A 12,610-nucleotide genomic window follows, 5' to 3' on the forward strand; every position below is an offset into this window, starting at 1 on the left:
TGTCTAACATTGTGATGTACACTCCTGAATAATATCCTGGCGAATGGTGATCATCCTGGTGTAGGGAGGTTCACACCAAGTTATTTATATCTGCAGGGTGTCACGGTGGGATGTCTTTCAAACTGGAACACGTGGAGACAAGGGGGGAGAAATTAACCTCACTGCTCAAATTTCAATGCTTGTTCAAGTAACTCAAGACACAACTACCTTTATTAATGTGACAGTTTTGTATATTTTTAGGCTTGATTAAGTTGTTTACAGTAAGAAGTAGAATAACTTGGCCTCTCATTTGAACTAGTATCACCAACTCCAATGGTGCAACACAATAGGTGAAGGTAAAGTGGCAAGAGAAAGTTACCTACAGTAACATTAGCTAGGCTACGGGTTAGGGTTAAGTTTAGGAGTTAAAGAATTAAGGTCAGCGTTAGGCGAAGGGTTAGCTAAAAGGGTTAAGGTTAGAGGAATGGTTAGCTAACATGTGAACGTTTTCTGTAATGAGATTTGAAATCGCAACCTTTGGGTTGCTCTACGTTTGTGTTATATGCCATCCATCCACCCCCCAAAATTAAGGGGCCTAACCCGATCCATGAAAAACAGCTCCAGACCATTATTCCTCCTCCACCAACTTTTAAATGTGGCACTATGCATTGGGGCAGGTAGCTTTCTCCTTCCATCCACCAAACCCAGATTTATCTATTGGACTGTCAAATGGTAAAGCATGATTCATCAGTGTCAGCGAGATTTACACAACTCCAACCAATGCTTGGCATTGTTTATGGTAATCTTAGGCTTGTGTGCGGCTGCTCAGCCATGGAAACCCATCTCTTGAAGCTCCCAATAAACCGTTATTGTGCTTATGTTGCTTCCAGAGGCAGTTTGGAACTCGGTAGTGAGTGTCGCAACCGAGGACAGATGGTTTTACGCGCTATACACTTCAGCACTCTGCGGTCCCGTTCTGTGATCTTGTGTGGCCTACCACTTCGCGGCTTAGCTGTTGTTGCTCCTAGATGTTTTCACTTCACAATAACATCTCTAGCAGGGCAGAAATTTGAAGAACTGACTTGTTGGAAAGGTCATACTATGACAGTGCCACTTTGAAAGTCACTGAGCTCTTCAGTAAGGCCATTCTACTGCCAATGATTGTCTATGGAGATTGCGTGTCTGTGTGCTCAGTTTTATACACCTGTCAGCAAAAGGTTTGGCTGAAATAGCCGAATCCACCAATTTGAAGGGGTGACCACACATTTTTGTATTTATAGTGAATATCTCAATTCAACCCATTGTTTTAGAGAGTCATTTTAGAGAGTAGAAGCCTGAATATTCTCGTTTTAGAGAGTCGTTTTAGAGAGTAGTACACTGAATATTGTAGCGAAAATTGAATGTTTACCAACCAAAGTACTTTTACCTATGACATTTATAAACATTTATGGTTGAAAATGACCCTTTCCAATCAATGACCCTTATATTCTAGGCCATGGGTATCAAATTCATTCCATGGAGGGCCAAGTGTAAGCTGATATTCATTATTTCCATTCAATGTGTCCAATTAAGACCTACACACCCAGGTGAGGGGAGTTCCTAACTAATCAGTGACCTTATTGATCAATCAAGTACAATGGAATAGCGAAATTTCCGCAGACACTCTGCCCTCCATGGAACAAGTTTGACACGTGTTCTAGGCCCTTGGTTTCAGAATGGAAAAGCTTTTGTAGTGAAGAGGGAGGGATGCATTTTTAATTCAATTCATGAATCAATGAGCCTCCAGCGGCTCTGGGGAATGATATGAAAATGACTCGCAATGGAAAAGGAAAATTAATTGAAACCCACTCATTGTTAACTTTGGAATCTACAATATTTTCCCAACTGTCATTTCTAATTAGGATGGAGCATGTGATTACTCTCGTCTCTCTGTGCAGATGAGACGGTTGTGAAATGAATCAGGAGGATAGTTTTAATCCACTTCAATAGATTTCAGTCCTAGCCTATTAGTCAAATGACATTAACGCTTGATGGCGTCTGCGGCATGGTCTATTTGGTATCATAGTGAGTGGTGCTGCTTTGAAGTTGTACTTGTGTGTGCAGTAGATGACCCATATCTCAGAAATCCACCATAACACCAGTATGGAGGTCTGAGCGGTCACAGGGAGGAGGCCTGCCAGGGTGCTTTGACACTCTGAAACTGACTGAGGAGGCTCTCAGCTCTCCACATTTGCCTGTCCCCACTGACCATGGTCACATACCACGGGAGGTTGGTGGCACCTTAACTAGGGAGAACGGGCTCCTGGTAATGACTGGAGCGGAATCGGTGGAATGGTATCAAATACATCAAACGCAGGTGTTTGATGCCAATTCATTTGCGCCGTTCCTGTCATTATTATGAGTCGTTCTCCCTTCAGTAGCCTCCTGTGTCACAAACACACCAATACATTATACATTTAACATCATGCACCGACATGCCTGAGTTTTCTTTGAATCCCTCACAACTCCATCCTCATAGGTTACAATGCTGACTACTAAAAGGCCACTAGGGCAGGTGAGGAAAGGTATATGATGGTGAAGACTAACTGGTCTCGCTGTGCTTCTGAGTCACAATAATTAGCTACACACGGTCATTTTTATTATATAAACTCACTGAACGGGTTCACAGTTGATGTCCATAGCGCAGGTTGACATTTTTGGATGAATCTTGTCTTGGAGACAGCTCTACAGAGTGGTCATTAAGTAGCCTAGCCACGGTAATATAATCAGATGTTAAACCTAACCTCAATCGCACTCCTGACCTTATGCCAACCTTAAATTAATACCAAAAGCTCATTTTTATTTCAGACATTTTTTAATCTATGAATATATTAATCTCAACCTGCGTCCAGGGTGCTGTTTATGGCGCTGTCCATGGCACTGAATCGCACTCATCGCATTCCCAGAGAACGTCAGGTGATTCAAGTGATTTAATACATGCTTTTTGTATCTGGATTCAAGAGGAATGTGTTGAATTCGTGTTAGAGATAGCCAAGGCCTTCTCGAGTCAAATGTGGAGAAGAAGCTCAGACAAGTTGAATAAAATACAATGTAGACTATAAACTATAACTGTCATAAACATCGTCCTCTGCTGAATGAGTGTCGTTTCTCATTGAGCCACAGAGAGGCACTCGAGCTCCGTCCTGGATTAACAGTTATTGGGACTGGAATGAACGGAATAACGAAAATATTTCTACAGATTACATGACTGCTTGTAGCCTATTACCACATTTGAGACAGGGCTATTTATTGACTAGTGCAATATTGGATTAAAGGAAATTTTCTCTGCCCCACATTAATGTGCATTATGTACAGTATGCTATAGTCTGCGGTGTGTTGTTGAGATAATAGGTTGTGCATAGTCCGTTTACTTCACTTCTCATGCAGAACGCGTCCACTGAGGCGCCACTGGTTCTCGGCGTCCTTCACACATACACACACACCGGGTCTTTCTTGCCGCCAAACAGCTGTTGAAAGTCTAGCAGCCTTTTTAGTTATTTTGATTGGGTTCAATTTTCTGAGACTGTATTGAATATCAGATTGGATACCCACAGAGACGGGCTGCTATCGCGCTGTGAGAAGGTATCAACGAACTGAAGAGGGGAGCCAACGTGCTCTGAATACAGACACAGACTATTAACGTCCTACTGTAGCCTTGCTCACCGCTCCCTTAGGACAAAACACATCCAATCGATCAGAGGACGTGCTTGTTAGGCTATGTTTGTTTTATAATTCAACCAGGAAAACGTTTTCAGTTTTTATAAGTTATTTTATCGGGATAATTTACCTGATCTCTTTGGAACCATCTCCGCTTTATTCCAGAGGCTAAATTGGCCACCCGCTGTCGGATCTCTCCAAAGCCACAGAAAAGAAGCAGTAGCTTACACTCGTCCCCGTAGACAAGAGGTTTCTCTTGCTTTGACATGCTGTAGTGGTTTTGACTGTACTTATGGCTTCGCTGTATCAGAGATTCGCCGGTAAGATCAATACGAATAATTCTTTCCCACACCCACCTGAGGCCAGCCACCTACTTGGCGGACAGGTAGCGGACGAGGAGAACAACACACGGAAGACCCCGCAGCCCGTGGCCGACGGCAGACCCCATGTTCCCCACCGAAAGAAAAATGCGAGCGAGGACGAGCGTGTAAGACCTCTAAACAATTAAACTATTGGTGTAGGCCTAAGGATTTGATCACTCAAACCTTCATCTGATAATCGTTGACAACTTTAACAGATCACCTGTATAGCCCCTATCTGCTTTCTATTGTTTGCCCGATAATTTTACTCCAGACCTAAACTATCATGTTGCTGCAATTATTTTCTTGGTTCACTCTTGCCTAAATGGTTTTGCAACTGAAACAGCATGTGTTACCCCGTGATTCTCAGATCAGTAGGCTATGAATTCAGAGCGTTAGACGCTCCACCAGTCAAGGCGTGGTTGCTATTCAAGAAACGTATTGTGTCTGGATGGTTGGCCTTGTCTGAATAGGCTGTGTCACTTTCTATGTTGTGATGCTTGCCAACTATAACTGCTTGAAAGTAGCAAAGGGTGGCTACTTTGAAGAATCTCAAATATAAAATCTATTTAGATTTGTTTAACACTTTTTTTGGTTACTACATGATCTACAATGTATAAAATAGTCAAGATAAAGAAAAACCCTTGAATGAGTAGGTGTGTCAACTTTTGACTGGTACTGCATTTCCACACCAAGGTTGGAATAATATTGTGAACATTATGATAATGCCCTTTTAGCTAAGAGCTGTTTGAAAAGACTGCCTGAAATGTCAGCCTGTTTTGTTTGGATGCCATACATTAGTTATTAAACTTAGAGCAATAAGAACAATTTCTAAAACTCTTTCTATTTTTTTCTTTCCTATTTAGGCCACTCCCAGACAGTCCTAGCAAAATTCTTGCTTGAGAAATTGCTCTTTGCTAAGAAGCTATTTTTGTTTCTCTTTTACCATTTAAATGTAAAACAAAATACATTTTTATTTGTCACATATACACATGGTTGGCAGATGTTAATGCGAGTGTAGCGAAATGCTTGTGCTTCTAGTTTCCGACAGTGCAGTAATATCTAATTCCCCAACAACTACCTTATACACACAAATGTAAAGGGATGGAATAAGAATATGTACATATAAAACTATATGGATGGCTGTGCGGCGTAGGCAAAATGCAATAGATGGTATGAAATACAGTATGTACATAAGAGATTAATAATGTCGGATATGTAAACATTATTAAAGTGGCATTACTTAAAATTATAGTGATACCTTTTATTGAACCCATTTATTAAAGTGTCCAGTGATTTGGGTCTGTATGTTTGCAGCACCCTCTCTTAGTGATGGTTGTTTAACAGTCTGATGGCCTTGATAGAAGCTGTTTTTCAGTCTCTCGCTCCCAGCTTTGATGCACCTGTACTGACCTCGCCTTCTGGATGATAGCGGGGTGAAAAGGCAGTAGCTTGGGTGGTTGTTGTCCCTGATGATCTTTTTGGCCTTCCTGTGCCATCGGTTTCTGTAGGTGTTCTGGAGGGCAGGTAGTTTTCCCCCGGTGATGCTTTGTGCAGACTTCACCACCCTCTGGAGAGCCTTGTGCTGGAGGGCGGTAAAGTTGTCGTACCAGGCGGCGATACAGCCCGACAGTATGCTCTCGATTGTGCATCTGTAAAAGTTTGAGTGTTTTAGGTGAAAAGAGGTTGAAGAGGCACTGTTCAACCTCGGCTTCTTCACCACACTGTCTGTGTGGGTGGACCATTTCAGTTTGTCCGTGATGTGTACACAGAGGAACTTAACTTTCCACCTTCTCCACTACTGTCCCGTTAATGTGGATAGGGGGGTGCTCCTTCTGCTGTTTCCTGAAGTCCACGATCATCTCCTTTATTTTCTTGACGTTGAGTGAGAGGTTATTTTTCCTGACAGCATTCTAACATAGGTATTCCTTTTCTCCATATGGGATAGGGCAGTGTGATGGCAATTGCATTGTCTGTGGACCTGTTGGGGCAGTATGCAAACTGGTGTGGTTCTAGGGTGGTAGGTAAGGTGGAGGTGATATGATCCTTGACTTGTCTCTCAAAGCACTTCATGATGACAGAAGTGTGTGCTACGGGGCGATAGTCATTTAGTTCAGTTATCTTTGTGTTCTTTGGTACAGGAACAATGGTGGCCAACTTGAAGCATGTGGGGCATGTGGGGACAGCAGACTGGAATAGGGAGCGATTGAATATGTCCGTAAACACGCCAGCTGGTCTGCGCATGCTCTGAGGACGCGGCTAGGGATGCCGTCTGGGCCAGCAGGCTTGCGAGGATTAACACGTTTAAGAGTCTCACTCGCGTCTGCCACGGAGAAGGAGGGGGGGCAGTCCTTGGTAGCGTGCCGCGTTGGTGCCACTGCATTATCCTCAACGTGGGCAAAGAAGGTGTTTAGCTTGTCTGGAAGAAAGACATCGGTGTCCACAATGTGGCTGGTTTTATTTTCGTAGTCCATAATTGCCTGTAGACCCTGCCACATACGTCTCGTGTCTGGGCTGTTGAATTGCGACTCTATTTTTCTCCCTGTGTCAGGCATATGTGTATAGGTGGCAGGGAAGTCAGGCGCAGGAGAGTCAAATGGAGTGTAAAATGGAGTCTTTTAATAAAGTCCACGTAACATGCTCCATAACACTAAAATGTACATACATAAACAAACATGGGTACGAGGACCCGTCGCGCACCTATACAATATAAAACTACACTGACAATAAAACAAAGACATGAGGGGAAACAGAGGGTTAAATACACAACAGGTAATGAATGGGATTGAAAACAGGTGTGTGGGAAGACAAAACCAATGGAAAATGGATCAATGTGGCTAGAAGACCGGTGACGTCGAACGCCGAGCACCGCCCGAACAAGGAGAGGCAACGACTCCAGCAGCGCGTCAGCCACCGACCTCGGGGACGACCCCCTCCGGGTGCAGGGCAATCCGGATGGAGACGGTGGAATTCTGATAACATGGAAGGATCTAACACGTCCTCCACCGGAACACAACATCTCTCCTCCGGCCCGTGACCCTCCAAGTCCACGAGGTAGTGAAGGCCCCTCGCCCGACGTCTTGAATCCAAAATGGATCGAACAGAGTACGCCGGAACCCCCTCTGTCTAGAGGAGGCGGAGGAACATCACGCACTTCAGCCTCCAGGAGCAGGCCAGCCACCACCGGCCTGAGGAGAGACACATGGAACGAGGGGTTAATACGGTAATTAGTTGGCAGTTGTAACCTATAACATACCTCGTTCACTCTCCTCAGGACTTTAAACGGCCCCACAAACTGCGGACCCAGCTTCCGGCAGAGCAGGCGGAGGGGCAGGTTTCGGGTCGAGAGCCAGACCCTGTCCCCTGGTGCGAACACTCGGGCCTCATTGCGGCGACAGTCTGCTGCAATTTTCTGGCGCCTTATGGCACGCGGAAGGTGGACGTGGGCTGCCTCCCAGGTTTCCTCAGCGTGCCGAAACCAATTGTCCACCGCAGGGGCCTCGGTCTGGCTCTGATGCCAAGGAGCCAGAACCAGCTGATACCCTAATACACATTGAAAAGGAGTAATGTTAGTGGAGGAGTGACATAGCGAGTTCTGAGCCATCTCTGCCCAGGACACGAACTTCGCCCACTCCCCCGGTCGATCCTGGCAATAAGACCGCAGAAACCTACCCACATCCTGGTTAACTCTCTCCACCTGCCCATTACTCTCGGGGTGAAAACCTGAGGTAAGACTAACCGAGATACCCAGACGCTCCATGAACGCTTTCCAGACCCTTGATGTGAACTGGGGACCCCGATCAGACACTATATCCTCAGGCTCCCCATAGTGCCGGAAATGTGTGTAAACAGGGCCTCTGCAGTTTGTAAGGCCGTAGGGAGACCGTGCAAAGGGAGGAGACGACAGAACTTAGAAAACCGATCCACAACGACCAGGATCGTGGTGTAACCCTGTGAAGGTGGAAGATCAGTCAAAAAATCCACCGACAGGTGTGACCACGGCCGTCGAGGAACGGGTAGAGGTTGTAGCTTACCTCTGGGCAGGTGTCTAGGAGCCTTGCACTGGGCGCACACCGAGCAGGAAGACACATACACCCTCATGTCCTTAGCTAAAGTGGGCCACCAGTACCTCCCTTCAAGACAGCCCATCGTCCGACCTATCCCAGGATGACCAGAGGAGGGTGACGTGTGAGCCCAATAGATCAATCGGTCGCGGACAGCATACGGAACGTACAGACGACCAGCTTGACACTCAGGGCAGAGGGCTCTGCACGTGACGCCCGCTGAATGTCCGCATCCAGCTCCGAACACTACAGGCGCCGCCAGACACGAAGCTGGGAGTATGGGAGTGGGATCCATGGATCGCTCCTCTGTGTCATACAGCCGAGACAATGCGTCTGCCTTAAAGTTCTGGGAGCCTGGTCTGTAAGAAAGAGTAAACACAAAACGAGTGAAAAACATGGCCCACCTTGCCTGGCGAGGATTCAATCTCTTCGCCTGCCGGATGTACTCCAGATTGCGGTGGTGAGTCCAGATGAGAAAAGGGTGTTTAGCCCCCTCAAGCCAATGCCTCCACACCTTCAAGGCTTCTACGACAGCTAACAGCTCTCGGTTCCCCACATCATAGATTTACCAAAGGGAGGGCGGGGGAGGCCCTTGTTAGAGTAGCAGTGGTCCAGTGGTTTGCTTGAGCGGGTGCTGCAGTCAATGTGCTAGTAGAATTTACAGTTGACGTCGGAAGTCTACATACACTTAGGTTAGAGTCATTAAAACTCGTTTTTCAACCACACCACAAATTTCTTGTTAACAAACTCGGGTAGGACATCTACTTTGTGCATGACACAAGTAATTTTTCCAGCAATTGTTTACAGACAGATTATTTCACTTATAATTCACTGCATCACAGTTCCAGTGGGTCAGAAGTGTACATACACTAAATTGACTGTGCCTTTTAAACAGCTTGGAAAATTCCCGAAAATAATGTCATGGCTTTAGAAGCTTCTGATTGACATCATTTGACTCAATTAGAGGTGTACCTGTGGATGTATTTCAAGGCCTACCTTCAAACTCAGTGCCTCTTTGCTTGACATCATGGAAAATCTAAAAGATATCAGCCAAGACCTCAGAAAAATTTGTAGACCTCCACAAGTCTGGTTCATCCTTGAGAGTAATTTCCAAATACCTGAAGGTACCACGTTCATCTGCACAAACAATAGTACGCAAGTATAAACATCATGGGACTACGCAGCCGTCATACTGCTCAGGAAGGAGACACGTTCTGTCTCCTAGAGATGAATGTACTTTGGTGCGTAAAGTGCATATCAATCCCAGAACAACAGCAAAGGACCTTGTGAAGATGCTGGAGGAAACTGGTACAAAAGTATCTATATCCACAGTAAAACGAGTCCTATATCGACATAACCTTAATTGCCGCTCAGCAAGGAAGAAGCCACTGCTCCAAAACGGCCATTAAAAAAGCCAGATTAAGTTTTGCAACTGCACATGGGGACAAAGATCGTACTTTTTGGAGAAATGTCTTCTGGTCTGATGAAACAAAAATAGAACGGTTTGGCCATAATGAGCATCTTTATGTTTGGAGGAAAATGGGGAGGCATGCAAGCCGAAGAATACCATTCCTACCGTGAAGCACGGGGGTGGCAGCATCATGTTGTGGGGGTGCTTTGCTGCAGGAGGGACTGCTGCACTTCACAAAATAGATGGCAACATGAGGAAGGAAAATTATGTGGATAGATCCCAACATCTCAAGACATCAGTCAAGAAGTTAAAGCTTGGTCGCAAATGGGTCTTCCAAACTTCCAAATATGTGGCAAAATGGCTTAAGGACAACAAAGTCAAGGTATTGGAGTGGCCATCGCAATGACCTGACTTCAATCCTATAGAAAATTTGTCTGCGGAACTGAAAAAGCATGTACGAGCAAGGAGGCCTACAAACCTGACTCAGTTACACCAGCTCATTCAGGGGGAATGGACCAAAATTCACCCAACTTATTGTGGGAGCTTGTGGAAGGCTACCTGAAACGTTTTGACCAAAGTTAAACAATTTAAAGGCAATGCTACCAAATAATAATTGAGTACATTTAGTCTTCTGACCCACTGGGAATGTGATGAAATAAATAAAAGCTTAAATAAATAATTATCTACTATTATTCTGACATTTAACATTCTTAAAATAAAGTGGTAATCCTAATTGACCTAAAACAAGGAATCTTTACTCAGATTAAATGTCAGGATTTGTGAAAAACTGAGTTTAAATGTACTTGGTTAAGGTGTATGTAAACTTCCAACTTCAACTATAGGTGGCCTTGTTTTCAAAATAGCTTTGTTAAAAATCTCCAGCTACAATAAATGCAGCCTCAGGATATATGGTTTCCAGTTTACATAGAGTCCTTTGAAGTTCTTTTAGGGCCGTCGAGGTATCTGCTTGGGGGGTATATACATGGCTGTGACTATAATCGAAGACAATTTTCTTTGGAGATAATCACAGTAAGGTACTTAATTGTTAATCAGAAATGATTTGATATTGATATAAAAACTGTTGCATTGGACCTTTTTTTTTAAAGCAAGTTTTCATTTTTTTCTTCAGTTTTACAGCAAATGTCATGCAATTCTACCTCCATGACTTATGCCATGTTAATATGATAACTGATTGAGAATGACTGGGGAGCCCCCTGTAGGTCAGGGCCCCTGGGCCATGATTAGATAGCTGACTTGACTTACTACCAATTAAAAAATTCTTAGCAGACATAACAAGAATAAAACTGCATATGCACAATAACATTTTGAAATTGCACCTGGTGTATTCTACTATTCTTACTCTCAATGACAAGTAGAGACACCACCTTAGTTTGTTGGGGGGTGTCTGGGGCCCTCTAGCGACCAGGGGTCCTAAGCGACTGCTATGTCACTTATGCCTGGAACTGTCCCTGCTTGAAACTAATTACAGTTAAACATTCTATTTGTAGTTTAGAGGCAAATGAAAACCCAATGTACTACATTCAGTGATTTGGCCTTCTTTTGCAATCTAATGATCTAATCGAAGTTGGCAAGTTTTCATGGGTTCTCGTTTTGCAAGGACTGACATGCGGAGGTCCAATAGATTATGCGCTATAGCCCATATATTGGTTATGTTGAAGACAATTCTGATGTAGTCTTGCTTTGTGGTTTAGCCATAATAATTCTTCAAGGCCACTTTTGCGACGAGGCTCACACCTTTTTATTGTCCATGGTGATGAAATTTCACACAGATCACATTCCCTGCTTTTGCTAAGGCATTCTTTAGTAGACCTATGCTCATACAGTTTGTTTTAGTTTGTCCTTTTGAAACCGGTGTTGCTCGAATCCCGAAGCTCGAAATGTGCTGACTTGTAGAATGACAATGAGCAGTATAGCCTATGTCTCAGGCTTGAAACAGAAACTTGGATCCTGTGAAGAATGGGCCGCCTAAAGTGACTCTTCCAGCTAAGCTGCTGCAGAGTAGGTCTAGCTGTAGCCAGCATAAAAGGAAGAGAATTCAGCATTAGTATCATGCCCAATGACAACTGCTTAATTTAAATGCAAACATTTAGTTAATTTTCACTCTAGTTTCTGAACACTTTATGCTCTGCATTATGAAGGCACGTATTTGACATCAGTGTTTACACATTGTCGTTTGAGCTCCACCTGAGTGTCCATCTAGTCTCTTTTCTCTCTCCGGAGATAGTGAAGCTGTCAGCATGAGGAGGATGTCTCCTCTGCATTATTGATGTGTATTGTGATGACAAGCAGGGAGGGAGTGAACACACTGCCTCTGTCACTGATACTGTTGACACTGAAAGAAACACAACACGAAAGGACACAGCACAGAACTACACAGCACAACACATCACACAAAATGACACATCACCACACATAAGTGTTAATTACTCTGTGTAATGACATTGTTAGACTGTGTCATATTCCCCAATGTCCTACTGCCACAACGGTCTCTGCATTTAATGAGTTATGTGCTATAGGCCATTCAAGTAATAGTAATAGGGTTCGGTTCATATATCTTTACATTTCAGGATTTTATTGCACTTAACATGGTTAAGGATAGGTGTATTTTTTTTACTAGGGTTATTTCCAATGTGTAACTAAAAAAAACAGAGGAACCATTCTCAGATTGCTATGTTTCCTGTAACATATTTAGGAGTGCACAGCTCACCTTCAGCTCACCTTCAGTCCTCCTGATGTCCCCTTAGGAGTACTGGAGCATGAAATTACATTTTGCCTCATGAGTTGAGGAGTTTCACGGTTCCTAGGTTGAAATTTTGTTTTCTTGACCTCAGTGGGAATTCACGTTTCTTTTCTGAGAGGAAAATCTTCCTGACTTGCAGCATATTAAATTTGGAATGCAGTTTTTTACATTGTGATGTAATTATGATTGGCAGGGGCGCAACTTTAGCTTTAGAAGTGGGGGGAACATAAAACAAAAATATGATGTGTTTTTTGTCCAGTTGCATAAACACTCCAAACAGCCTTCCTGACCGCTTGAAGGCATCCTCATTGTCCTAAAGCACACCTGTGTCTCGTTTTGT

General features: G+C 44.0%; 1 protein-coding gene across 2 annotated transcripts in view; it reads left to right on the top strand.

Annotated features, from left to right (window-relative positions):
* Positions 1–3,778: 3,778 nt before the first annotated feature.
* The window catches only part of LOC135513273 (dipeptidyl aminopeptidase-like protein 6), a 138,294-nt gene continuing 129,462 nt past the window's right edge, over positions 3,779–12,610 (top strand). Inside the window, exon 1 of one of the 2 annotated variants that reach the window (XM_064936141.1) lies at positions 3,779–4,162. In XM_064936141.1, coding sequence (XP_064792213.1) covers positions 3,968–4,162 — 195 coding nt within the window. In that variant the 5' untranslated portion in view covers positions 3,779–3,967. The remainder of the gene's footprint in view (positions 4,163–12,610) is intronic. The other variant, XM_064936150.1, reaches the window with a different exon arrangement.

Source organism: Oncorhynchus masou, chromosome 3 (assembly GCF_036934945.1).
Source record: "Oncorhynchus masou masou isolate Uvic2021 chromosome 3, UVic_Omas_1.1, whole genome shotgun sequence".
In the NCBI taxonomy this organism is placed as follows: Eukaryota; Metazoa; Chordata; class Actinopteri; order Salmoniformes; family Salmonidae; genus Oncorhynchus; species Oncorhynchus masou.